The sequence below is a fragment of the Trachinotus anak genome, unplaced genomic scaffold (assembly GCF_046630095.1).
Source record: "Trachinotus anak isolate AG129_WGS33_773 ecotype Australia unplaced genomic scaffold, CSIRO_AGI_Tana_v1 ptg000021l, whole genome shotgun sequence".
NCBI lineage: Eukaryota > Metazoa > Chordata > Actinopteri > Carangiformes > Carangidae > Trachinotus > Trachinotus anak.
Genome location: NW_027273872.1, coordinates 12,860,512 through 12,888,307, shown reverse-complemented (window position 1 = coordinate 12,888,307; position 27,796 = coordinate 12,860,512). Strand labels below are relative to the sequence as shown.

Here is a 27,796-nt window from a genome sequence, read left to right as displayed (position 1 = left end):
TAACATGTCACCAGGATGCTGTGTGCGCACGTGTGATGATTTTATTGTTTTGCTGACATTATTTCAGTTGTATAAACTAAAAGTGTCTCCACGCTGCAGGTGCCAGTGGCTCACTGCTTCGGTCCGGCAGGTCAGAAGAAACGTTTCTGCTGCGTCTGCAGGAAACAAACGGAGGGAAACACGGCGCTGCGGTGTGAAGGTCAGACCAGTAACATCACCAGTTGGACCAGTTCAAACATCATCTCATGTGCAGTACATTATCTTTACATGTGAACTATTTAAAAACATCGTCACATAACATCAAACATGTGAGGAAATGCTAAACAAGTTAAAGACCACAGAACACAGTGTTTTATTAAAGCACTAATTTCTATTCAGGAAGTGGTCCCTATGAAAACTATTGATACTACAGAGGACTTCCTTTATCCTAGTTAGACATGACAGTTTTACAGCATCAGGCAGCTGCTCTTTATTACTGGCCCCTCAATGTACTCAGGTACTGGCAGCCGAGTGATTTTGATTTACATCGGTTTGCATTTATTATCATGTAATTTGCACAGAATTTGGATGGGAGCAGGTTTGGGGACTGTGTTTGCTGCTCAGTGTTTCTGGAGGTCAGCTGTCCTGCAAACAGAAAAGTGAGAGGGAGGTGTGAAGGTGTCAGAGTCAGACCTGCAGAGTTAAATCTGGACTACAGGACAGGAGGCAGACTACAGAGACCAGCAGGGCTCAGGAGGGAAACAGGTTTTATCTGGCATTAGTTAAATTACTAATCTGTAAGGAAGTAAAGCTTTATTTATACTGAACTTTTCAAAATAAAAGTTACAAAGTTCTACAGCTTTTTATTAAAGAGAATAACCAAAACAGAAATAGAAAAGACAAAAAATATTTTACAAAAAAAATACATACAGTAGCATTTTCACAGCTGGTGCTGTCCTCTGAATATTCAAATTGTTTAACTTCACTGGAGCAATGATCAGAATCAGAATCAGAATCAGAATCAGTTTTATTGCCAAGTATGTTTTCACATACAAGGAATTTTTTCTGGTGATTGGTGCAATTGATCAGCAACAGTGGGGCTCTCTAGCCTTGTTGATGAGGCTAATAGCAGATGGGAAGAAGCTATTTTTGTGGCGAGAGGTTTTGGTCCTGAAGGACCGCAGCCTCCTGCCAGAGGGGAGTGTCTCAAAGAGTTTGTGTCCAGGGTGGGAGGAGTCAGCTACAATCTTCCCTGCACGCCTCAGAGCCCTTGAGGCGTACAGGTCCTGGAGGGACGGAAGATTGCAGCCAATCACCTTCTCAGCAGAGTGGATGATACGCTGCAGTCTGTTATTGTCCCTCTCCGTGGCAGCAGCGTACCAGATGGTGATGGAGGAGGTGAGGATGGACTCAATGATGGAGGTGTAGAAGTTCACCATCATAGTCCTTGGCAGGTTGAACTTCTTCAATTGCCTCAGGAAATACATCCTCTGCTGAGCTTTTTTGATGAGGGAGCTGATGTTTAGCTCCCATTTGAGATCCTGTGTGATGGTGGTTCCCAAGAAGCGAAAATGCTCCACGGTAGCCACGGGGGAGTCACACAGGGTGATGGGGGTGGGTGGGGCTGGGCTCTTCCTGAAGTCCACTATCATTTCCACTGTCTTCAGAGCGTTTAGCTCTAGGTTGTTCTGCCTGCACCAGGTCACCAGACGCTCAGTCTCCCACCTGTAGGCAGACTCATCGCCATCAGAGATGAGTCCAATGAGAGTGGTGTCGTCTGCAAACTTCAGGAGCTTGACAGACTGATGGCTGGAGGTGCAGGTGTTGGTGTACAGGGAGAAGAGCAGAGGAGAAAGAACGCAGCCTTGCGGGGATCCAGTGCTGATGGTCTGGGAGTCAGACACGTGCTTTCCTAGCTTCACGTGCTGCCTCCTGTCAGACAGGAAGTCGGTGATCCACCTGCAGGTGGAGTCAGGCACGCTCAGCTGGGAGAGCTTGTCCTGCAGCAGAGCCGGGATGATGGTGTTGAAGGCAGAGCTGAAGTCCACAAACAGGATCCTGGCATAGGTCCCTGAGGAGTCCAGGTGCTGGAGGATGAAGTGGAGAGCCATGTTGACGGCGTCGTCTACAGACCTGTTGGCTCTGTAGGCGAACTGCAGGGGGTCCAGGAGTGGGTCAGTGATGGATTTGAGGTGGGACAGGACAAGACGCTCAAATGATTTCATGACCACAGAGGTCAGGGCAATGGGTCTATAGTCATTTAGACCTGTGGGCCTTGGTTTTTTGGGGACAGGGATGATGGTGGAGGATTTGAAGCAGGCTGGCACGTGGCAGGTCTCCAGTGAGGTGTTGAAGATGACTGTGAACACTGGAGACAACTGATCAGCACAGTGCTTCAGGGATGATGGAGAGACAGAGTCAGGACCGGCTGCTTTGCGGGGGTTCTGCTTCTTAAAAAGCCTGTTGACATCTCTCTCCAGGATAGAGAGAGACGTTCCTTTGGTAGGGGAGGTGGAGGGGGGTTCTGATGTGGCTCTGATGTGGAGGTTAGTGTCAGGCTTGTCCCACTGTCTTTCAAAGCGGCAGTAGAACTCATTCAGATCGTTGGCCAGACGGAAGTCATTAATGGAGTGGGGGGGTTTAGGTTTGTAGTTAGTGATCTGTCTGAGCCCTTTCCAGACAGAAGCAGAGTCATTGGCTGAGAACTGGAGCTGAAGTTTCTCAGAGTACAGTCGTTTAGCTTCTCTCACCGCTTTGCTAAACCTGTACTTGGACTCTTTAAACTTGTCCCTGTCCCCACTCCTGAAAGCTTCCTCCTTTTGCCTCCTGAGCTGACTGAGCTTAGCTGTGAACCAGGGTTTGTCATTGTTATAACTCACCCTGGTGCGTGATGGGATACAGCAGTCCTCACAGAAGCTGATGTATGACGTCACAGCCTCTGTAAACTCATCCAGACTGTTGGAAGCAGTCCTGAACACCTCCCAGTCAGTGCAGTCCAAACATGCCCGCAGATCCTCTATGGCTTCACTGCACCACTGCTTTGATGTCCTCGCAACAGGTTTACACAGTTTTAGTTTCTGCCTGTATGTGGGAATCAGGTGGACCATGACATGGTCAGAGTGGCCCAGTGCAGCCCGGGGGACGGCGTGATAAGCACCACTGATTGTGGTGTAACAGTGGTCCAGAGTGTTCCCCTCTCTGGTCGGGCAATTAACAAACTGTCTGTATTTGGGCAGTTCATGACTGAGGTTCCCTTTGTTAAAGTCACCAAGGACAATAACTACGGAGTCCGGGTTGGTCTGCTCCACACACAGTATCTGGTCGGCGAGCGCCCGCTGTGCCTCCTGCACGTTGGCCTGTGGTGGGATGTAAACACCGACCAGGATGATTGAGGTGAACTCACGGGGGGAGTAGAAGGGCCTGCAGTTTATGATGAAAGTCTCCAGGTCAGGAGAACAGTGCTGCAGGATCACTGTCACGTCTCTGCACCAGCCACTGTTTGCATAAAAGCAGATTCCTCCACCTTTGGTTTTGCCGGACAGCTCTGAGTCGCGATCCGCTCTGAAGAGCTGGAAGCCGGCCAGCTCCAGCGCAGAGTTCGGAATCGATCCACACAGCCACGTCTCCGTGAAGCACAGGACGGCAGATGAGGAAAAGTCTCTGTTCTTCTGCACCAGTAGCTGAAGTTCATCCAGTTTGTTGGGCAGTGAACGCACGTTGGAGAGAAAGATACCTGGGAGCGGTGTGCGGAGTGCGCGCCGGCGGAGACGCGCAAGCGCACCGGCACGTTTTCCTCTCCTCCGGCGTTTCACTGCGAGAGCAACGGTCAGTGCACCTCTGACCAAAATGTCCAATAATCCCACAGATGAGTCGAGAAAAGTAGGAAAAAAATCCACTGGAGTTGTTTCTCTGATATTAATGAGCTCTTCTCTGGTGAAAGAGCTCCGGAAACCAAAGCAGAAAACTGGATTTATAAAGAAAATAAGGCAAAAAAATGCGCACCAAAACACCGAGGCAGCCATCCGCGGCGCCATGGCAACAGAATTTTGATGATGATGATGATGTTAAGCTCCTCTGAAACTGTGAACTTTTATTTCTGCAAGGAGGAAATATTTTAACAACAAAGACGTAACATAGTTACACAACATACAGAAACAAACATTTTATATGATCAAATTCAATTTTTATTTTGAGGCTGCACTGTCCTCTTTTCATCTGTCTCCTCTGTAAAATGGGCTGTAACTGTTTTGACCTGTGAGTGAACCTCTGACCTCTGGCCACACATTCCTGACAAGAGCTGTGACTCAGATTACATGTCACTAATATGGTGTGTGTGTGTGTGTGTGTGTGTGTGTGTGTGTGTGTGCATGTGTGTTTGTGTGTATGTATATGTGCGTGCGTGTGTGTGTGTTTCAGTGTGTGAGCTGCATGTCCACGCTGACTGTGCTGCCTTCAGCTGTGCTGACTGTCGCAGCTGTCACCTGGACGGGACTCTGGAGCAGGTGAGAGCCACTTCATTAAATAACAGCTGGAGTCACACGGCTCACTCTGTAGGTGCAACATGTCCGTTTCTGCAGAGCTAATTCCATCAGTGCAACAACAGTCATCGGTACTCATCAACCTACACTAACTCCCCATGACCCCTGGATCAAATTCAGTCTCTAAAGCTGCCTTCAGATTGACCTCTGGGTCTGAACTCAATCATTCAGCCTTATGCTCCTTGTCCTCCACTGTGTTCCTCTAATGAATGTTGTCTGTCATCACCATCCCTGCGCATAAGACACTCTCAGTCCAGCCTGTTCTGGTCTGTGGTTCCCTGATGGTGGAACCAGCTCCTGAAGTCTATCAGAGCAGGGGCGTCCCTCTCATCTCTTCGGAGAGCACCTCCTCTCCTAACACCTCTAGCACCCTAACATGTCTAACTAGCTCTGACTATGACTTTCAGTTCATTTCTTTACCTGATCTCCTTCACTTATTAAGTAGATAAAAAACGTAGTCCTGTTATGGCCTGGCTCTGAGACCGCATAGTGAAAATCAGCATCAGTTAGAGCTGAAACATAAAATCAGAGGCAGAATGATAATGTAGCTGCTCCGCCCGCACAGCTTCAGGGTGGAAATCACAGGTACAGCTGTGACCGTCGGGACCAGGTGATTCAACCCAGAGACCTGGTTTAATGAAGAGTCTCAGCTCACACAGAGCAGACGAGTCCTCACACAGATCCACCCACTTTGTTTGTATGTCTGACATCAGTCTGACATCTGCACACAGCTGGACACAGATCAGGGTCAGAGTCTGTCCCTCACTACGACCTGAGGCCTGGAGACACCTGAAGCCCTGTAAACCAGTTTGACCAATATCATCACAGTTTACAGCTCTGTAATAATCAACACTGACCTGCAACAGTATTTCACTTGGTTGAAAAAGTCCAGGTGCTGTCATGCAACCTCAGCAGCCTAACTCTGATTGGTTGTTCAGGTCACATGTGATTGGTGACATCACTTGTTTACAGCTGTCATGCTGAGGCTGTGATGAGTCATCAGTCATCACGCTGAGGTGCTCAGCCCCTGTATCTTCAGGAATCAGCTTCATGTTGCTGCTTCAGGTGTCGACGCCTCGCAGGTGAAGTCCGACAACATTCAGGTGATGTAACACAACGAACATGAAACACTGAGAGAAACACAATCACAGAGACTCTGTGTGTTTCAGCTGTTTGTGTGGGTGCATATGAAGACACGTCTGCAAACAATACTGTTGTCTTCACAGTCCGTACAAACTGAAACTGACTGGACTGTTGTGTGCGTGCATGGGTGTTTTGGTGTGTATATGGTGTCAGATTAATGACTAATGTGATTGAGAATTATTGATCAGAGTTCGGTCTGACTGATAATGTGACACCTGCTGCCGTCACGTCGTCTTTAATCAAAGACTTCCTGTAGTGAGCAGTAAATGAAGAGATCTGCTGTCAGTTCAGTGTGTGTGTGTGTGTGTGTGTGTGTGTGTGTGTGTGTGTGTGTGTGTGTGTGTGTTGATCTCAGCTGACTGATTGCTTCCAGTCATTGATTCAAATCAATATCGTGGAGCTGAGAGTTCCTATAGATGATGATGGGAGTCAGATCAGTGCTGTCAGGAGACCAGCAGCTGACAGACTGGGGCCGGGTCAGACTGGTCCTGCTCTCACCACAGGCCACGGTCATCAATAACCAATCAATACACTCAGTCAGTATGAGTTGGTATTCAACACTGAAAAACATCCAACATCCAACTGAAGACGTAAAACTCCTCACAGATATAAAGGTCCAACTCCATAAGCCTATGAACGAAAGCAGCAACTAAAGATTAAAGATTTCCATTACCATTTAATCTGCTGATAATTTTTTTAGTTAATTAATTAATCATTTCAGCTTGAGGTGTGTTGAGAGGGAGTTTTAAATAAAGAAAATTTGAATTCAGTTTGGTTCAGTGAACCTTTTACTGTTTTCTCAGTATAATACAGAGCAGAGCCTCTTGCTCACAGGATCTACTTTCCGTCGCTGCAGGATACGTTTCCTCACCACTGGAGGGAGGGGAACCTGTCGTCAGCAGCCAGGTGTGAGGTGTGCCGGCGTTCCTGTGGTTCATCCGACGTCCTGACGGGGATGAGGTGCGAGTGGTGCGGCATCACGGTGAGAACCAATCACAGTGTTTTACAGGACATGAGGGCACATCTCACCTGAACCAACAGAAACCCCCAGTGTTTTTTATTTTACATCAGTCATGACGGAGGATTTTAAGAAGCTGTTTTCCTGATCGCAGCTTGAAATCAGTCATACGAAATGAAAACTTCCCAACTTTAAAACATGTCACCTTGGTGACGACAGTGAAGCCTCCAGGACTATGATACCTGAGACACTGAGATCAGTCACATCATCTGTTCCACTTTGTCTAATTTCTCTACAAACACAAACTTCAGACCTTCAGACTGATCTGGAATCATATAAAACTGACCACACAGCAGCTTTAATCAACATGAACTGAACTATAACTGTCCTGACTTTCATCTGCAGTCCCTGATCCCCTCCTACCACATATTACAGTAATTACAACACATGAATCACATAGAAACACAGGTCACAAATATTCATAGTAAAACACACAAAAATTAATTCAATGACTTGATGTATAAACTTTTAGTGGAATTGGTTTGTTATAATATTTGTTTTCTTTTCTATAGATAATTAACGATTCCAGTTGAACTGTGATAAATACATGAATGATCAGTGACACACAGTCCATACAGATCATCATAGATACATACATTGTATATATATATATATATGTGTGTGTGCGTGTGTGTGTGTGTGTGTGTGTGTGTATATATATATATATATATATATATATATACATACAGCATATTTATAATTTAGAAAATGATCACGTTATTGCTGCACCTGACAATTATTTGCATTACAGATTAATCTGGCAACTGTTTTCGCGATTAATCAGTGAATCGTTCTGTCAAAATAAAAGTCTGAAAATATATTTTAAAAATGTCTGTTAAATTAAAGTTACTCTGAGTTCAGTTCACTGTCAGATTTGAAAAGAAAAGTGAGACATTGTCACGTTTGAGAAGTTGGAAATGTTTGATAGTTCTGGTCAAAAAAATTATTGAAACCATTGATTATCAAACTAGTCAATCAATTAATTGACTGATCATTGCAGCTCTATATTATATAATTAATATTACAGTCATTTCGACTGTACTGCTCAGCCCAAATTGACCATGATGAACCAATATTAAAGCAGCTTGTCAGTGAGACACAGGTCGTTCCCTCTCTGACCTTGTTTTTTTTAGTGTCACAAATCTGAGTCGTGATTCTGTCAAACCTAAACACACAGACATGATAACACCACTGCAAACAAACATCCATAAACCTGCAGACAAACCAGAGAAGAAGAAGCTCCTCAGTCAGTGATCCAGAGATAGCTGTCAGTTCATCCATTGCTCCAGAACAAACAGGAAGTTAAAATAGTTAATTCACTACACTTCACTTTATAAAATATAAACAAACATGGACAAAAAAAAAAAAAAAAACCTGGCTCAAGTGGAAGCCCACCGCTTAACTCACTGTGTCCAGGGCATCACATTTCCTGTTTGTTTGAGCTGTGCATCCATGGTTTTTACATGGCAGCTTGTGAGTCATCTCATTCACCTACTCCCTTATTATTGTTATTTTCTTATTTGCTGTTGTGTTCACAGTTTCATTCATCATGTCAGTTTCTGAGCGTAAAGGCTTTAAATTTTGAGGTGTGTTCCTAAAGATGATAAAAAGGTAAAATGACAAAAGATGTCCTTCTGTCCTGTCTGCAGAGCCACGCGGCGTGTTACCTCAGCGTGCCACAAGAGTGCACTCTGGGACGACTGCGCTGCATGCTGCTGCATCCGGCCTGCATCCGCCTCGACTCCAGAAACTTCAGCAAGATGCACTGTTACCGCATCACAGAGAGCTGCAGCCACGACCTGGGTACACACACACACACACACACACACACACACACACACTAACCTTAACCATCACAACGAAACGCCTAGCCTTGACCAAAACCTGATTCTAACCAGAACCTTCAAACAGCCTTCTGAGGGTCTGAGGGCTAAATGTCCTCACTTTCTATATAACTATATCTATATCTGTATCTGTAACTCACACAGGTTCTCACAAAGATAGAATCACAAGAACATACACACATACACACACACCTCCAAACCACATCCTCTGACGCTGCTGACTCGGAGCGGGTGAGAAACACTCGTCTTGTTTCCTGAAGCCTCTCTGATCTGAGCTGTGAAACGAAACACGAGCTTTTTCACCAGCGACGTTAAAGATGGAAGAAAGTTTCTAGTTAATTACAAACTCGCACAACGTTTAGAGCCTGTGCAGCTTCATTTAAAGGTTCAGTTCAGGCCGGTGGATTGTCAAGAGAAGGATCAGAGGAGAAATGTTTCCTCACCAAGCAGCAGAAGAAGCCTTATGAGAATAACAGCAATACAAAAGACATTAACTGGCAAATACGCTGCACACAACACAAAAGCATCAGCTGCATTCAGTTAAGGGCAGTCTTATCCCAGATTAACCCTAAATTCACCAACAGCATGATTTAAGGTCCATATTTTAACTTCTCCAATGTTTTATTTGAAGTGTTGATATCCATAAGAAGATATATTTGTGGTTTTAAGAGCCAAAAACCATCTCAGTGTAGTTTCACATCTCCTCTCTCAGGCTTCTTCCTCTGATTGGCTGACTGTTTTCTGAGTTATTCAGAAAAATATAGCAAATTTCAGGTAAACACTTGGAGACACTCATTCCTGCAAGGTTGGATGGTGGGTCAAGGTGGGTGAGGCTTGGGGCATGGCTGAGGGTGGTGACTGCTTTGTTGTGACATCACAAAGTTACAGAAGTCCTGACGGCTTGGTTTATGGCTCAGTTTCTGAATACAGGCTATGTGCATTTCTCTGTGGACTGAGCACTTTGATACTTTGACAGTATTAATATAGAACCTAGACCTGCTTTATAATCCAACACATGGACTATATGGACTATAGATATATCACTGTGTCTCTCATCAGGATTCTCTGAATATGTCCAGTAATCTGTCTGTTTCCCTCCATGTCTCTGTTAGATAACTCAGATGATGTTGATCCGTCTGCTGCTGTGTGTAAAGACGGTCAGCCAGCTGCTCCAGAGTTAGGTCAGTACACTCACTGAGTGAATCGCTACACCAAACCTCTGTTTAGTTTTCAGAGTGTTTAGCAGCTGAACCTCAGGAACAATGAAAAATCTCTCTCTCTCTCTCCCTCTCTCTCTCTCTCTCTCCCTCTCCCTCTCTCTCTCTCTGTGTATATGTGGTGAACAGGTAAACAGTCTCTCAAGGTGTTTGACGGGGATGATGCAGTCAAGCGTAGCTACTTCCGACCGGTCTCCATTTTTCGGGCCACAAGGAACGAAGAAGTGGTGGTGAGAGTCCGGCTTCCTCCTCTAAGACACCGCTCACACACTGATTCTGCTCTTTATACTACTGTCAATACTACGTAAAAAAAAAACCATCTGAAATCTGTGCACACTGATGCTGAACTGAAGCAACATTTTAGGAATGTGCAGCTGTCTTTCAAAATAAAAGCGGGCAATTATAATTCTGTAGAAGCATTTTTTTAAGTCATAAAATGCATTATTTAACAGTCATAACAGCTAAATTAAAGCACAGACTAGTTACCAGTGTTCGAAAAATATCCCACACTGTAGTTCATCTCAAAACTGAGCTTTGTGGGTGGCCCAGGGGCCGAGTGGCTACATCTCATATCACAGGGACTTAATGAGCCCTGAACAGCAGCTCCCTTTTACTGTACTACAATCAGTAACAAAAGCTCATCATTTAGAGTTTAATCTGAAGATTTATCTAAACACACCTTCACTGATCATAAACACAAATAAACCTCAGTCCTCTCTTCAGCCCAGTCTAACACTGCAGTACCTGTGCTGTCCTGCAGGAGGCGGCGCTCAGGGCCTTCTACCTCCCCAGTGAGCCTCAGGACTACGAGCTGCACGAGGTCGGCGGTCTGCAGCGTCTCCACAGCGACGACATCCTGAACCGTAACAGCGGTCCAGACAACAGGAGCTCTGTGAGGGACGGAGGCGACACCTGGCTACTGAGGGCCAAACCCCGAGACACTGAGGTCATCAAGGTGTACGCCGACTGGCCCAGGTGAGGGATGCTGGGAAGTGGAATTAAGTGGGGATTCATAAGTCCATGTGATGCTGCTGGTTTGTGCTGAGGGGGGAGAGATCTGGTTTTCAGCATCCACACAGCAGTGTGACCGGGAAATGACTTTTGTAGAAAATAAAAGTCATTGAATTTCACACCAGGAAAGAAAATGACCAATATTTTATAATGTGGGAAAATCTTCCATTGTTTTTCTTTTAAATGTAAAACTTCTGTGCCTCATATATGACTTTAATAACCAGAAAATAATCATTTAATTTAGTTTAAATGCAGCAGTTTAATCCCAGTTTGTTAAAGTTCTCACCTGTTTGTGTGTTTTCAGGTCAGGTGCAGCTTTCGTCCGTGTCTCCATCTCAACAAGCAGCACGGCAGCTTCAGTCCTCACTGAGGTCCTCAGTGAGCTGGACAGACAGGTAGAAACCAGGAAGTATGAGAACAGATGTGAAGTATAGACAGTTACCTTTAAATATAAAAGGTGGTATCTGCCCATAAACAGTAGCTGCAAACGTAAATTAGTGCCACTCTGAGTTTTAGATAGCTCAGCTCTGCAGGATCAGGGAGACTCAGACTGAGTCAGAGCTGCTGCTGATGTCTCTGTGTTTCAGGAGGATGTGTCCAGCTTCAGCCTGATGGAGGTCTGCATGAACAGCAAGCAAGGTGAGCTGCACAAAAACACCCAACATGACCCTTTAAATCCAAGCAGCAGATCGTCCTCATCATCTCCGTGACTCATCATGTGATAATGAAGAAAAGTAACCAAACCTGTCAGAGGAGCAGCAGCGCAACCTCATGAAAACTGAATCTGTGTCACATTAATTAATAGAATCTGCCGTTAGCCTTTAATGCATGAATCATCCCAAACGTCTTGATCGTTAACTTGCTGTAAGAGCAGAGTGAAGGTGTGTGTGACAACAACACAGCTGGACAGGAGGTCGTGACCTTTCTGTGTGTGTGTCCCTCAGTGCAGAGACAGACGCTGACGCCTCAGGAAAAGGTTCTGGACAAACTGCAGGAGATCAGGAAGGTGAGTGACAGGACAGGACCTGTCCACAAACTGGTCTGAGGGAAACGTTTCCCCCAGAACTGAAAAGTCAGTGAGCGAATGCACAGATAAATAATAAATAAGCAGTGGATTAAAGTGGATTGTGTTTGTCTGTTGTGTGTTGGTTGTATCAAAGAGTGAGACCCTCCGTTCTGTGTCATTTCCCAGTTGTCTCTGCGTCAGATGAACCAGACCCGGTTCTACATTGTGGAGAACAGGAATCGAGCGGTGCAGGTCAACCTGCTGATTGGAGGACTGCCCCCCCTGCTGACCAAAGAGGAGTACGCCCAGCTGATCCAGGAGCACCTGACCATCAAGAGTGAGTCTAAGTCCTGGACTGTGATGTCAGCTGGTTCAGCAGCTTTAAACACAATTATACATTCATGATGAAATCACATGGACATTCCTCTGCTGCCACGTCTAAGAACCAACCAGGATCACATACTCAGTTACATCTCTTTCTTTAGTTCATCAGTCCCATCAGGCATTTACACTGAACAGAAATATAAACACACACAAAGATCTTTTTCATACACAGAGGTTTTATTTCCCTTAAATTCTCCTCATAAACGTGTTTAAATGTTTGTTAGTGAGCATTTCTCCTTCACCAAGATCATCCCTCCACCCGATAGATGTGGCAGGTCCAGATGCTGATTACACAACATGATTGTTGCACAGGTGCGACCTGGGGTGGTCACAATAAAAGGTCACTTTAAAATGTGCAATTTTATATTGAAAAAAGACATTTATTAGGCAATAAACTGTGGATTTTTCAGGACTACAGATGTGCATTTTTTGGGGGGAGGGTTGTGGATCAGAACTGTAAACCTAGAAATCCATAGTTCACTGTCAGGTTTCATTTTTTATTTTTGTTGAAAAAAAGACATGTATTAGACCTCCCTCCCCCAAAAAATGCACATCTGTAGTCCAGCCTTCTCATCGAGGTCACTTCACTGCAGGAAACCTCCTCTAATACCCTCCCCTCTGTCTGTCTCTGCAGGCCACCTGGTCACCATCAGCCATTTCTACCCCAGTCAAGGTGAGACAGTTGTCATGGAAACCACTCTGATTTTAAGGATATGTACACTGCTGATTATGTCTATCTATCTATCTATCTATCTATCTATCTATCTATCTATCTATCTGTCTGTCTGTCTGTCTGTCTGTCTGTCTATCATCCTTCTCTTTAGTAAAACTGTCTCTGCATCTCTGTGACAAGATCTTTTCATTAAGCAGGACTGATGGTGGTGTGTGTGTGTGTGTGTGCGTGTGTGTGTGTCTGTTTGTGTGTGTCTGTGTGTGTTTCTGTGTGTTCAGGTGCGCTGGCATTGCAGATCTCATGTTTCTCTGAAGCAGAGAGGATCTACATGTTGGCTAAAGACACATCTGTCAACAGCAAGACGCTCACGTCCCTCGTCATTCCAGAGATCATGGTAACACACACACACACACTGTCTCTATTTCTGACCCCAGACTGGCCCAGACTGGTTACGGACACACAGTGATTCCATTTTCTTTCAAATAATGTTTATGTGGAAATTTTTTAGCTTCACGCCTTAACACCTTAACCCTTCACAGTGCTCTGATTCCCCTTGAGTGATTGTTGTTGTCATTGTCGTTTCTCAGCTCAACAGTCTGGGAGAAGGCGTCTGTCCTTTGCTGGTGTTCGTCAACCCAAAGAGTGGAGGTATGAAGGGCCGCGAGCTCCTCTACAGCTTCAGGAAGCTTCTGAACCCTCACCAGGTGTTTGACATTTCCAATGGCGGCCCGCTGGCTGGGTGAGAGCGACCGACACACTCTGATCAGACAGACTGAGAACTGAGGGGCTGAGACACTGCTGCTGTGGTCCAGAGTAGAGGATTAATGACGGACACATGTCTCTTCCTTTGAGTGTAATTACAGCTGCACCACACTGTTAGTTTAGAGTGTGTGTGTCGTGAAATATCACAGACCCAGTTATTGGACAGAAACTGCAGGGATGAATTGTTTTTACCTGTAGATTTTAATTTTTTGGTTGTAGTTGCATTTTTCAGCCCATTTCATTTAGATCAGGTGTAATTTTCTTTGGTACTGATGAGTTCTTGGTTTTAATTCATTTGTTTTGGTTAAAATCACCATGCACCATGCATAAGAAAATCAGGAAGTTCAAACTCTAGAGCAGGGGTTGGCAGTTTTTTTTCCTGATCCATTAGATGGCAGCCAGAACATAAACAAAGGCTCATTTAAGAAATTGATTGATGAAAATAATGATGAAATGATGAAATTTACATTGTCTGTTACATGTTACATGTGTCACAGTCACATATTAACAGAAACTTTGGAACTTCCTGTCAGAACTTTTCAGAATTAAAGCTCACATTAGATTGAAATAAAGCATTGTTGCAAAAGAAAAAAAAGAAAACAGAATTTTCTCACGCTTTTTTGTAGGAAATTTTGTGGAAAAAAAATAGCTGAAGAGGAAGTGATTCTGTGGGTAATTGTTACTGTCAGTGCAAGCAGATCTATTTCAGCACCATGCGCCGTGCTCTGACTACAGAGCAGCCGTCGCCTGATGTGACTGTGTCTGTCATTCACTCTCAGCATGGAGAAAAGTTGTACGATTTAAAAAGAATCTGATCAAGAAAATAATCTGAATCTGGCCAGATGTTATTGCCAGGGCCACCAGTTGTTGAGCGCTGGTCTAGAGTTTCACTGTTTAAGAGATGAATGATCAAACTGCCTAGAGGATGAACCCTGCAGATCTTACCCCATCAGTTTATTTACATGTACACAGGAAACCATCACACAGGAAATCAGACATTTCCATGTATTGTTGCACACACAGCATGTGAGTGACCTCACTGCTAACTTATGTTAAATGTGTTTTAGTGATGTTGTGTCAGAACATTTGGACTGATGATTTTAACAAACGCTGTCAGTGGTGTTGTTCCACACCTCTGACCTGATGTAAAATTATTTGATTAATTAGCTTTTTTATGATTGGTTAAACCATTCTTCCAACCATTTGTGCTCAGGTTGTGCTTAATGCTTCATTCATATTATTAAGAATTATTGTCACCTACAGCCAGGACGCTCTGACAGTAATGTGATGTGAATATCAATAAATTCATGCACTGTCCGGTTTGATGGGGAAACATTCATTTAATATTAGATTTATATGTGGTATCTTAAAAGGTTTGCGATTGGACTTTGAAGCTGCAGAAACCTGAGAACTGTTCACACATGAGGCTCAACTGGAGCCTGTGTTCAGACCTCAGCTGTTCACACAAAGTGACAGAAACAGTCTGGGTGAAGAATAAAAAAAGCAGAGAGAAGTGGTTCTGCTGTCACACTCATCATCTCTGTCTGAAGTCTGTGTCCTGAAACCAGGTCTCTCTACACCAGACATTTAAAGGTCGACTGTAACCTGGTCACTGACATGTTCTGTGAAAATAAATAATCCATCGGGTTGTTGTTTGTTCGTGTTGTGGCTGTGGTGAGTCCTGCAGACGTCCACGCTCATCACACTTAAAGTGTTTTTTCTTCTCTGGTCCAGCCTCCACACCTTCAGGCAGGTTCCCAGGTTTCGGGTGCTGGTCTGTGGGGGTGATGGGACGGTGGGCTGGGTGCTCGGAGTACTGGAGGCAGTCCGGCACAAACTGGTCTGTCGAGAGCCGCCCATCGGCATCGTACCCCTGGGAACAGGTCAGACCCAGACTGCAGGAATTTTAACTTCATATTTAAGTTTACAGGTACTGAAGTCTGTCCTGTCTCATCAGGTAACGACTTGGCTCGTATTCTGCGCTGGGGGCCAGGTTACAGTGGCGATGACCCCCACCACATCCTGGTGTCTGTGGACGAAGCAGATGAGGTTCTGATGGACCGATGGACCATCCTGCTGGACGCACAGGACGTATCAGAGGACGGCAAGGACAACGGCTTCCTGGAGCCGCCCAAGGTCTGGTCCAGGTCCTCCAGGACACTTTGTTAGAATTCAACAAACCAGTGTGAGAAGGTAGAACAGGTGATTTACAGTGATTCTGACTGAAGATCAGTGTGTAGTACAATTTTACAATAATAAAATGATTATATAACCCTAAAACACTGCACTACGCCAAAAGATCTCCACACACATGCATCATATTTATGCATAGAGAGAAAGGGTTTTTTATGTTGTCCTCCTGGATTTTTAATGAGCTCAGTGTACGGCAGATGATCAACCTGCTGTTTTTCTCTCAGATTGTACAGATGAACAACTACTTCGGTCTTGGCATCGACGCTGAGCTCAGCCTCGACTTCCACCTGGCCCGAGAGGACGAACCGGATAAATTCACCAGCAGGTACCTTACTGTAGTCCACTTATATTTCTGCTAGTAAAGACCATATTTCCCATCAACCCCTTTGCTTCCTGCACAGGTTCCATAACAAGGGAGTGTATGTGAAGGTTGGTCTGCAGAAGATAAGTTACACCAGGAGTCTCCACAAAGAGCTCCAGCTCCAGGTGGACACTCAGAACATCCCACTGCCCAACATAGAGGGGCTGATCTTCCTCAATATACCCAGGTCACACACACACACACACACACACACACACACACACACGCACACATAAACACTTAAAGATCTCACGGTAGGAGAAAGGTCTTCATGACCTTATGTTCATCTTTGTGTGTCTGTGTATAGCTGGGGTTCAGGTGCTGATCTCTGGGGGTCAGAGGTCGATGGTCGCTATGGGAAACCGAGCATCGATGATGGTTTGCTGGAGGTGGTCGGGGTCACTGGGGTTGTCCACATGGTGAGACAAGTCCTCATTTTTAGTTATTTATTTTGAACATCTTAACTCAAAGTCCACTGACAAACTCTTTCCAGAGCTTTCAACCGTGTGTGTGTGTGTGTGTGCGCAGGGCCAGGTGCAGAGTGGCCTCCGATCTGGGATTCGTATTGCTCAAGGGAACTACATCAGGCTGACAGTAAGTAAACCCATACCTGTCCAGGTGGACGGAGAACCATGGATCCAACCACCAGGACACATCATCATCTCTGCTGCTGGACCAAAGGTAAGCATTGACTCTTCTGTCTCTGTCTCTCTTTGTTCCCTTTCTTCCATCCTTTAGTCCATTCATTCTTATGTCATTCCTTCATTAGGGATGGGTGTCAATAGGTACCACTTATTGTACCAGTACTTAATTGATAGGTTCAGTTTTTCAGGTCAGATGTCCTGGTCACACTGGACATCAGATGCCTTCATAATGTGTTCTTGTAGTTTACCTGTATTTTGGTATATTCTGGGTATACCTTTAGTTTACCTGTGGTTAGGTATATTCTGGGTATACTCTCAGGGCTTAACTGTATTTGGGTATACTCTGGATAAACCTGTACTTTATCTTTAGATAGATATATTCTGTGTATACCTGACATTTGTCTGTATTTTGGTATGTTCTCTTTGTTTCTGTAGTTTTTCTGTTGTTTGTTATATTGTGTGTATACCTGTTTGGTGGTTAGTTTGGTATATTCTCTGTGTTCCTCTACTGTCTGAAGGTCCGGATGCTGAGGAAGTCCAAGCAAAAGCAGAAGAAGTCTTCAGCTGGTGTGAAGGATGGACGTTCGGAGAGTCCTTCCTCTAGAGACGGAGGACACTGACCGACTCACCTGAACACCATTGTCCCACAGTGTACCTGCTTCCTGCTGCACCTGAAAAGCCATTTTGGTGCCAGCAGCCAGCTGTAATTTCTCTCACATGGCTTTGTAGCGACGATGACGGGCTGCAGATCGACCTGAGGACTGAAGAAGGTTTAACTTTTACAGCATAATTGTGGTGGGTGGAAGACCAGGATCGCCTCAAGTTTGTCCCAGTTGGGATCACATTTCCATTCTGCTGACTAAGTACTTACCAATTACAGAATTCACAATAACCATGGTTAATATTCAGCACCTAAAATTTACTTTTTTACTTAAAACGGAAGATAGTCGTAAGTATCTAATACATTCATATTAGAATTTCTGTATGGACTGAGATGAAGGATGAGAGATGAATTTTGACAATTTCCCACAGTGGATGAGCTTCAAAGTAGAACAAAAAGAAAATCAAGAGAAGTATTTAACAGAATTTATTAAATTTCTGTCCAGATGTGACTGTATATGTGGTACAGTGAGTATCAGTGTCAGTCAAAATATTGTAAAAACTTTAGTTTTGAAAAGTAATGTGCAGCTATAGAGTGATTATGACCTTGTTGTTGGTCATTTTGTCATCAGAAATTATGACGAAACCGAGTACTGAAGCACTCCTGAAGAGACTGACGGGCAGTTTTTCTAAGAAGCAGCAACCATATTATGTTCTCTCGTCTTCTGGTGTGAAATCCTTCAGTAACATTGGTTTTCCGAATGTCAGAGGACAGTGTTGATGTTGTGGTGAAGCTCTCCAAAGCTAATGAACGTACAAAATGAAACAAGAAATCCCTGATTCTCTGAAACCACAGTGGTGGTTTCTTGTTTGTCTCGATTTCTTGTTTGCTTTTTTGTGCAGCATCAGTGTGCAACTGGAAATTCCACAGTGAAAAGATTATAAACTACAATTTGAATGAGTATGAACTGTGGAACAGAGTGCTAACTGGAGAGAAACTGTAAAGCCTGAAGCACAGTTTGTATTTTAGTAGAGGGAAGCTTACTCTTGTTGATGCTTAGGGTTTGAAAAGGTTTTACTTTGGCAACAACACTGACTGATTAGAATATACGTATATAAGTCTATATATAAGTCCTGCTGTCAATGCTGTTCCCAAATTTGTTTGGCCTCATCTCTCAAAATATAGATCTTACATATACACACACATATACACATTATATATATATTACATATACAGACAGTGTTGTTGTGAAGGTAGACAATGTGTTAGTACAGTCTTTCTACTGACTACAATAGAAACTGTGCAGTAGCTTTACAATGCATTTTGAGTCCCTAATAGGAGTTAGCCTTTTGTTTTTGAATCTGAAGTGCGTTTTTTAGAACAAGTGTATGAAGGAGTATCTGATGAGCGGCTGTGTCCAGTCCAGTCAGCAGAGAGTTTGAAAGAGACAAGTCTCTGCTACCTCTCAGTTGCTGGTGATGTTAAATACCTTTTCATCCAAACACTGCTCACCTACAGAATAACCTGAGGCGATGTTCACACTAGAAAATATTAAAATGAGATTTCTCCAAGTGCTATCGGAAAACTAGCTGGAAAACAAGCTGCAACTAGTGACATTACTGGCTTTGTAGGCTAGTTTTTTACTAACAAGCTAGAATAGTATGCTTAAACAAAATTCAAATTGTGAAGTAAATGGAGCGAAAGACTTCCTAAAATGTGGGAGCGGTAGCACCCGAAACCACCTAGTAAACTAGCCACATTACCGTTTTAGCGAGCTAGTTGCCAAGCTAGCTTACCAACTTCAAATTAAACTGAAATTCAAGTAATTTTAGGGGGAAAGAAGTAAATCAATGGCATATATTTAGTTAAACATGGGGAAAAAATGTGACACCAGACACTAGCTAGAAAACAGCCTAAACTAAACTAGCATTACGAGCTTGGTCAGCTAGTAGCTGGTTTGAGAGTCAACTAGATGCCAAAACAAAAAAAAAATACATTAATGTAAGGGTATGAATTTGCTCAAATGTGGTAACTAATGTGGCACTGCTATTACAGGCCTCGAGCAAGAAAACTAGCGAAGCTAAAGTAGCAGCGTAACCAACCAGTTAGCCAGCAGACTAGCTAGTTTGCCAAATGAATAACAAATACAAGTAAATGAGGGGAACATGCTGCTACCTCAGCAATGAGTTTGGTTAGTGAGTAAGTAATAATGTCCACTTCAATTTGGCTACTTGTTTGAGGGAATGATTTGTAATTTGAGCGGAAAAATACTAAACTGGAAGAGCTTGAAATTAAACTTGAGGCAAAACACTTGCATTCATTCATTTTGCTGCTAATACTGCATCAGAAGATCACAAATCCATTTAAATGAGAAATATTTGACCAAATTTTGTGCAGTTTATTGCTGTCGTTTTTGTTGAAGTGACCAGGCCTCAACACGAGTCCAAACTTCCCACCAAACTTCTAAATATTGATCTGCGATTTGCCCCTTACCCTAAATAAAAGATGAGCTTCAGCTGCAAGTTTATCGGTTCATGCTCAGACAGCCTCCGACAGAAAGGCTGAGGAGTATTTCATGACGGAGGCTCTCCGTCCACATTCCCAGAGATGCAGAGTGCAAAGAAACACAGCTGTTAAAGGACAGTTACGAAGCAGACGAGGGATACAGTGTTGAAGATCCCAGCTCTTAATGTAGCCACAACAGTATTTGATCACTGTGCTTTGGTTGTAATATTTAGATTTTTTCTTAAAATCCGATATCTGCATTAACTGATTTATTTTGATGTTTTTTTTTGGTGCTAGAAGAACACAATCTGTTATAGCTCTGTGCTTGACTTGAGGATCGAGGATCCTGTTTTTTTTTTATTCAAAGTTTCAAACCAAAGTTCATGTCATGGGAGGAGAAATGCAGGAAGTCCATTTCTGAATTATCTCAGTGCAGGTGGACTTGATGCTTTCATTTACTGAATGTGATAAATTTAGATTAAAGCAAAGGTTTCTGGCTTTGAATAAACAGAGGTCTGAGGTCAACTGCTGATACATCAGTGGCATTAACTGTTCATTTTAATCGACTGCTGAGCTTCATCTGCAGAGTAGCTGAAGTGTTTTCTACAGTTGACACTGTGTGTGCTGACAATAGGATGTAGTTGTGAGTAGTTTTTAAACTATACAAGTATCAGATACTGTCAAAGTGTTTTATTACATGCATGACGTACTGTAGTTCAGCCTCCGTGTGGAGCTGAGTGCTGTGTTTTATCTTCACTCACACTGGCAAGTCAGTACATCCACCGCCGCTGTTACACAACCAGACCTGCTGGTTTGACATGTTTTAAACAGTTGACTAAGTACATTTCACATTCCTGCTGATCATTTTCCAAATCATCCTCCAGTTTTTAGGTTCATTTTGTTGCTTACAGGAATCCATTTTCAATTTCAGTTTACTTCTGTAAGAATCAGCTTTCACAGACGTGAACCTGAATGCAGAGAGAATCTGTCACTGTCAGCTGCGATTGTAAATGATTTCAGATATGTTGTAGGGTGGCAAAAGTCTTAAATTTGATGTTTTCACCAAAAAGTGTCTGAAGCTCTCCAGTACCATTGTCCCAGAAATCTGATGTTATCTAAAATTTGTATGTGGACTATAAATAAGCGGCTTATTTTTTAATTGATTGCTTCATCCCTGCTGCTCATCAAGGTCAAAGAAACGCTCCCATTTAGTATATAATTCTAGGCCACATTCTCCCACTGGTTCTGATCCATCGGCCAGTTTGACCATGAAAGAGGTGTTGAATTGCTATTAAGGTGGTATTAACCTGCAGAAATCTTCTGTTGGCAAAAAGGCAAAATGTATTCAAAGAGCAAGTTGTGTACTCTTATTTTGGAGGGGATGCTTCCAAAGCCATTATTTTGTTGAAACATATTGTTTGTTTTTTGTTAAGTCAAGCTCAGGAGACAGTAAACAAACATCATATAAAAAATACATTTGCAAAATTCTTCAGAAGTGCATCACAAAGGAGGAGATCTGAAGCCCTGAACTATTGCATTTATTTATTTTTCAGTTTCAGTATATTGTTGTTTGCATAGGATATGTAAACAACCTCATTTGGGACTCTAACATGACATGACTAAGATAAGAAGAGGCGACAACAGCTGACTGTGATGGATTCAGCAGGAAGTTTCTCTTCTCTGCAAATTGATTTTCATAGAAAATAAGTGCAGTCAAAGTGCAGTCGCCCTAAAAACCAGAGCTACGATTTGCAGGAGTATAAAGTTCACACAGTTTTAAGTTGAAGATGTACTACCAGCATTTCAAGAAAAAAACAGCACAAAAGATCCTGCAGTTCATGTTCCACCACTGAAGTCCTTCACTTGTTAAGACTTAAAGAACATCCAAGCTGAGGGGATGAATAATGTCACAACTGACCAAGCCTGAGACGATGACGGCCGATAATGAACCTGCCTACAAGATAATCAGTATTTATTCTGGAAAATTAGTCCTTAAAAGACATAAAAATAAGATCATGAGAAGAAAAGTAGAAAGCAACATTAATACTCAAATAGTGCACAAGTTAAGAATGTATCCAATACATAGAATTATCAAATCCACTAATTCAAGTGTCTCTGTATATACATTAATGTAACAGGGAACTATTCTTCACAGGTGAACGAGCTGAAAGTGTGAGTCTGTTAAATCAGGCAGAACGTATCTCTGAGGATTTTACTAAAACAGACTAAATGTGTTTTTAGTTGGATATTTTTCTTGTGTTTCCAGAGTGAAAAATGTATTCCTGCATCGGTGAAACATGGTGTAAAATGCCAGATTTTTTCCCTGAACCCCAAGTGAATAGTCGGAAACACATAGATCTTACATCAGAGAAAACTGGAGAAACTGGAACCAGTGAAGTTTTCACATTTTTGCTTAAAAAAGGTCTGTAAATTGATCAGTTATCAGAATTGTGGCCATTTAATTTCTTGTCAATCATCTAATCATCTCAGCTCTAAAATTTGTTCGGTTTCTGCCCTATACAGTGTGGGGTCAGCAGGGGCCCCTCAGGATGATTTTATTTGTGCACTGTTTGAGCTTTAAATTCATCTTCCTCTAAATTCTTTTTTTTTTTTTTTGTCATTGCCAAACCGTCAGTCGCACAACAACCTTTCACCAGTGCCACAAACTACTTTTACGTTCTGTTGAATGTTAAAAATGTGCTTTAATGTGATTTTTTCTGCTTCTCTGCGTCCGTCGTGCCTCGTAGTGTCCAAGTTACCTGTCGATGTTAAGCCCCACCCATCAGGAACCAGGTAGTGCTTGGTGTGAGGGTTGAAGTCTACGTAGTGCCTCATTGAAACCCTCAGTGCTCTGATGTTTAGCGTGTGTGTTAATGTGCTTCCTGCCAGTGCAGTGGTGTGTTCACCTCTAACTTCCTAAGCTAACGTGCTAAGCTAACGTGCCTCCAGATGTCATTTACATGTAGTTTTTGTTTTTGCTGTAACCAGGTTCAGTTTTTACCTGAGGTTTATTGAATAGATGATTTGTATATTTTTGCAGAAGAAGCTGTTTTTTTAGTTTCCACTGTAAAGTTTTAACTGTAAATTGCACTAACTGTTTTACAGACGCTCTTAGATGTGACATTCGGGATATTATTAATGTTGTAATAACTAAAGCTAAATATATAGTACATATATTATATATATATATATATATATATATATATATATATATATATATATATATATATGTGTGTGTGTGTGTTTAAACAATGATTCTTATATGTGTTTAATCACAATAAACTAAAGACTATCTAAGAAATAATGTGGTTTGTGTCAGATTTTTGTGAACTGACAACATCTTCACTGTGTTCCTGTAATTTAAAAAAGTAAAAGTTCTACATTCAAAATTGACAAAATGGGCATGTCATTTGCAATTTGTCTTACATCATACAATATAACATTAATAACAATTAATAATGACATTATTCATAATGAAATATCTCAACAACTGTCAGATGCATTGTCGTGAAATGTTATTAATGGTGCTCAGAGGAAGAACAGGCTGTGAACCACTGTGACTGGGAGAGAACAGCGACACACCACATCACCACCTTACTGCAGCAGCTGTTGACTCACAACATGGTTTAGACTTGTGTTTTATACACAAAAGTTCCTTTATATCCTTTAAACCAGTGGTTCCCAAGCCATGCTGGGTTTACAAAACAGTACAATTTTGGTGCAAAATGTAGTTATAAAAAATAAGAATATGAATAATGTTTTTAAATGTTTTAAAACAAAATGATCTTTAAAGACATTAATTATTTTTTCTCATATTAAGACCTAAGACCTATCACTGTGATAAGTCAGTGACAGGGACTTTTATGTCGTTGCCACTGGACCATAGTCTGATTGTGAGCTAAAAGATGACATCTATAGAAAAAACTGAAGAGTCAAAATGGATAGCTGGATAGCAAGAGCAAAAATTTAAAGGAAAGAGAGTCTAGAGACAGATGGTGAATGGACAAGTGAAATTGAACTTCCTACATCCGGTATCCACAGTTTAAACCGGCTGCTTCCTCTGCTTTCAGTTCAGTCCTGACAGATTATTATCATTAAAATAGAAAGTCCTCTGAAAAGGCATTATTTGGCCTCCATATTGTTGGGCACCAACATTTTTTTTTAGATTTTCAAGTGAACCATGAGTTGGAAAAGGTTGGGAACCACCGCATTATGTCTCAAGTTCAATATCTCTTCTGCTCATTCTGTTTGGTTTTAAAATGTAAAATTATTTACGTATTGTTTATCATTTATTTATTATAAACCAAGATTCAGTTCCAACAAAGAGGAGAGTTTCTCTGCGTGGATGGTGCAGCCTCACAGCGTGTGTCACAGAGATGAGTAAGAAACGCTGCAACAAGTTTCAACAGCCTGTATTTAAGTATTTGTCTAAGTGCACAAATTGAATTGACGCAATTCAAGTAGTATAAAACTAATCGTATTTACTGTACAGATAGAATGACTACAGATAAAAGCACATCGGTACTCGACGCTGTCTCCTGCATTTGGCCACAAGTTCTCATCTTCATCATCAGACCTTCTTTCCTCTCTTCAGTCCACCAGTGACAGCATCCTTCTGCAGCCTGATCCATCCTGACAGTTTCCTGCTGATCACTGCGTCCAAGAGGGACATCTGATCCGTGGGACTTCAGGGCGGAGAGGAAGGTGGAAGGGACTCCACCCTGGGATGGCCTGTAAACCAGTATGTGGCTGGGAGAGAACAGGGAGACACCACATCGTCCCACACAGTTGCAAAACTGAGCTGGATTCAGCTTCAATCAGAACAAGTCTTCATAGAGGCCATCAAGGTCAGGCTTCAGTGTGAGTTCATCCATTTTTATTTTTTAATATCTTTTTAGATGTTGCAGAATTTACAGCAATGTTTTGTTATGTGTTTTTAGGTTTGGAACGGAAATAAATGAATAAACAGATTTTTACAACAGTATGTGAACATGTGTAAAATTGGAGTATAAATCCACAGAGATGTGGTGCTGGTTGAATTTGATAAAATTGTGAGGACTGATCCATAGTTTTATGCAGACAGTGGTTTCTGTCTTAAAATCTCTGAATGAGAGTTGTGGTGTTGCTGTGTTTGACCAGCAGGGGGCAGAAGGCCAACAATTTACCCTAAACCAAAGACAATTTATGAGGGAGAAGAGGAGTCACTCTGCACTTCAGATGTTTGATGACTACATCCTTTCACACTTGCAGGTTGTTAAAAAAAACTGTAGGAATTTCTATTTTAATTATGAGAAAATATAATGATTACATCCTTATTAATGATAAAAAAACATTTAAACTGTAAAAATGGTCTATGCCAAATTTCTTATAGAGGCTATTAGTCCCGGATTGCACTGTGGGCGGAATGTTGTATTCCTGTCTGCACAGTGATATATTTTCAGTTTTGATGTGGTCTGTGGTGGTGGAGCCTAATGTGATATCTACACGTCATTGTGACAGGATCAAACTACATCAGATCAACTGTTTAATCAAAACTCAGTGTTTCCTGTATGTTTGGATACTTGTTTTGTTCCTTTTCTGTAAATGAAAAGAAAGAGAGGACACCACGTCTCTGTTGACTTTACACACAGCACAGTCACAACGGAAGGGAAAGGAAATGTCATGTACAGCAATTGAGGAAAAACATCAAATCTGAGAAGCTGGAACCAGCAAATCTGGTCATCAAGATAGTGATCGATTAACTTTCTGTCGATCAACTAATAATTAACATTATGGAAGCCAATTTCTGCCAATAAAAGAAAAAAAAAAAAGATTAGTCATGATTAAAAATGTTGATAGCAAGTGAAAATTATGAGATAAAATGTCAGAATTTGTATCTTATAATTCAGATTTTTTGAACTAACACATTGGACCTTTTAGTTGAATGTTGACCTTTTATCTCATAATCTTAAGGAATATTTGTTTTTAATTCAAAACCATGACTAGGTTTCCTTTTTTTCCCCTTTTCCCGGCATAAATCGGCTTCCTTAATCAATCCAGTAATTACTAAAACCCTGTAATAAAGCTTATTTTCAACATTGCTGACGTCGGAGTGAGACCTCTTCATATTTTAGCTCATCTCTGGTTGAATCGGACGTCAAAGGGAAATTCCAGTGGGGAAGGAAATCAACTTTATGAACGTCTGACACAAACCTGGTGTCACCTGCGGGAGCCCGTCGCTTATTTTGGGGGAATAAAAATCGCTTTACTCACTCGGATTGAAATTGTTTTGTCTTTATAAACTGTAATGACGCGTTCGTGTCGCGTCATGACGCACTCCAGTTAAACTGTAGTTGCTGGTAATGGATCCACTGGTTCAGCATGGGCATGGCGAAGTGATGAGCAGAAGTCAATTGAATTGAAGCGGATTGAGGACTGTCACTCATAGTTGATGTTGAGAACCCGACTCTTCACCTGACCGAGCAAACCAGGTAAGATCATGTGAACTACCCACTCCTTGTAAAAGCCGAACCGGACAGTTGTGTAAGTGTTATTCACAATCTTATCGTTACCCGTCACAACAGTCTTGGCAGCTTGCTTTGTTATGCTACTCACTTCCTTATTAGCCAGGTAACTTTGAGAGGTCACACCAAACTCTGTCTTAAAAACTGGAGCTTGAAGTTGTCTTTCATGTCAGCAAGCACAAGCAAGTATAACATGAGTGATTAGGATAGGCTTTACATTTATGGAAACCGTCGGTCAATTCGGCATGTGTACATCCAACACACAGCCCTTTTTTTTAGACAAAGATTTTACTTTTGCTTGAGCTCCACACGCTAGATTTCCTCCTATCGCCGTCCACACACTCTCGGTAGCAGAAGAGAGTGTGGGTGAGCGGACAAGCCGTCGAAAAAGCTTTAACTTTTATTTAAAGTGATCTGTCATGTGGGTTTTACATTTGTCGAAACATGGCTGGATTCATTAGACTCTGGTATCAATTGATCTACATTCTGCAGTTCAAGGTCCTGAGGTGAAAACTGAACAACTCTTAAATTGGGAGATTTCTAGACGGAGTTTCGTGTTATGTTTTGCATACGGAACCTACTGTGTGAGGGCTAGCTCCCACTTAGCACGGACAGGTATTGGGTTGACTCTTTAAGGACGCCCTGTGACATGAAGCCAACAGGTGGACATGAACCGTAGCAGTGTCTACGCTGTAGACGAACCCGGTATCCACAGTTTAAACCGGCTGCTTGAACGACAGAAACTACAGAAATTGGCCGTTAGTGCTAGCTGTTAGCCACGGAGCTAGCACGGGTTAAACAGGCGCGCTCATGTGCGGCCGGTGTGGGAACGCGCAGCGCCGAATAGCAACAAGTGTCAGAGGATCAGTAATCAATAATCAGTGATAAATAATAATAATTAATTTTGTGGGACGCAGCGCTCTGCATAGAAATAAACACTGTTCATTATGATCATCTGAACCTGTTCATCAAATTATTCACATTATAATTTAGGCAAAATGTTCATGTTTAAGCCTTTTCTAGAGCCAAATTCTAAATTAATAGCTAACTGAAGAGTAATAAGTGTTTATCTGCATCATCATCATCTTGATCATCATTAGTTCATCAGACTTGCATTTGCCTCTTCAGCACCATGACTGGATTATTCTCCTGAGGGGCCCCGGGCATAAGACTTGTTGTTGGGCCCCTGCTGACCCCCACAGTGCACGGCAGCTTTATTCTTCCCTCAGACTCACAGGAACATTAATTTGCAGTTGAATTTCACTGCTTCCAGTGTCTCCAGTGTGAACTTTTGCTGTTTTTTTTTTTTTTCCAGTTTTCTGTGACAGTTACACTCAACATTGTTGTGTTTAACTCAGGCTTCAGGGAACAGTGAGGCATTTTTTACTGATATTTTATTGACTGATCAGTTATT

At 42.4% G+C, this 27,796-nt stretch overlaps 2 protein-coding genes across 2 annotated transcripts in view; both read left to right on the top strand.

Annotated features, from left to right (window-relative positions):
- Nucleotides 1-22,509, top strand: part of LOC139637775 (diacylglycerol kinase theta) — a 32,002-nt gene extending 9,493 nt beyond the window's left edge. The window contains exons 3-23 of the mRNA XM_071506647.1: nt 100-199; nt 4,396-4,481; nt 6,517-6,642; nt 8,328-8,481; nt 9,635-9,703; nt 9,869-9,969; nt 10,500-10,714; nt 11,055-11,145; nt 11,338-11,389; nt 11,695-11,756; nt 11,943-12,093; nt 12,775-12,813; nt 13,092-13,207; nt 13,401-13,552; nt 15,310-15,458; nt 15,533-15,711; nt 15,993-16,093; nt 16,170-16,316; nt 16,437-16,548; nt 16,658-16,810; nt 17,292-22,509. Coding sequence (XP_071362748.1) covers nt 100-199; nt 4,396-4,481; nt 6,517-6,642; nt 8,328-8,481; nt 9,635-9,703; nt 9,869-9,969; nt 10,500-10,714; nt 11,055-11,145; nt 11,338-11,389; nt 11,695-11,756; nt 11,943-12,093; nt 12,775-12,813; nt 13,092-13,207; nt 13,401-13,552; nt 15,310-15,458; nt 15,533-15,711; nt 15,993-16,093; nt 16,170-16,316; nt 16,437-16,548; nt 16,658-16,810; nt 17,292-17,393 — 2,457 coding nt within the window. The 3' untranslated portion in view covers nt 17,394-22,509. The remainder of the gene's footprint in view (nt 1-99; nt 200-4,395; nt 4,482-6,516; nt 6,643-8,327; nt 8,482-9,634; nt 9,704-9,868; nt 9,970-10,499; nt 10,715-11,054; nt 11,146-11,337; nt 11,390-11,694; nt 11,757-11,942; nt 12,094-12,774; nt 12,814-13,091; nt 13,208-13,400; nt 13,553-15,309; nt 15,459-15,532; nt 15,712-15,992; nt 16,094-16,169; nt 16,317-16,436; nt 16,549-16,657; nt 16,811-17,291) is intronic.
- A 3,487-nt stretch (nt 22,510-25,996) lies between these two features.
- nfkb1 (nuclear factor of kappa light polypeptide gene enhancer in B-cells 1) overlaps nt 25,997-27,796 on the top strand; it is a 32,994-nt gene continuing 31,194 nt past the window's right edge. Inside the window, exon 1 of the mRNA XM_071506645.1 lies at nt 25,997-26,349. The gene's annotated coding sequence lies outside the window, so the exon portion shown is untranslated. The remainder of the gene's footprint in view (nt 26,350-27,796) is intronic.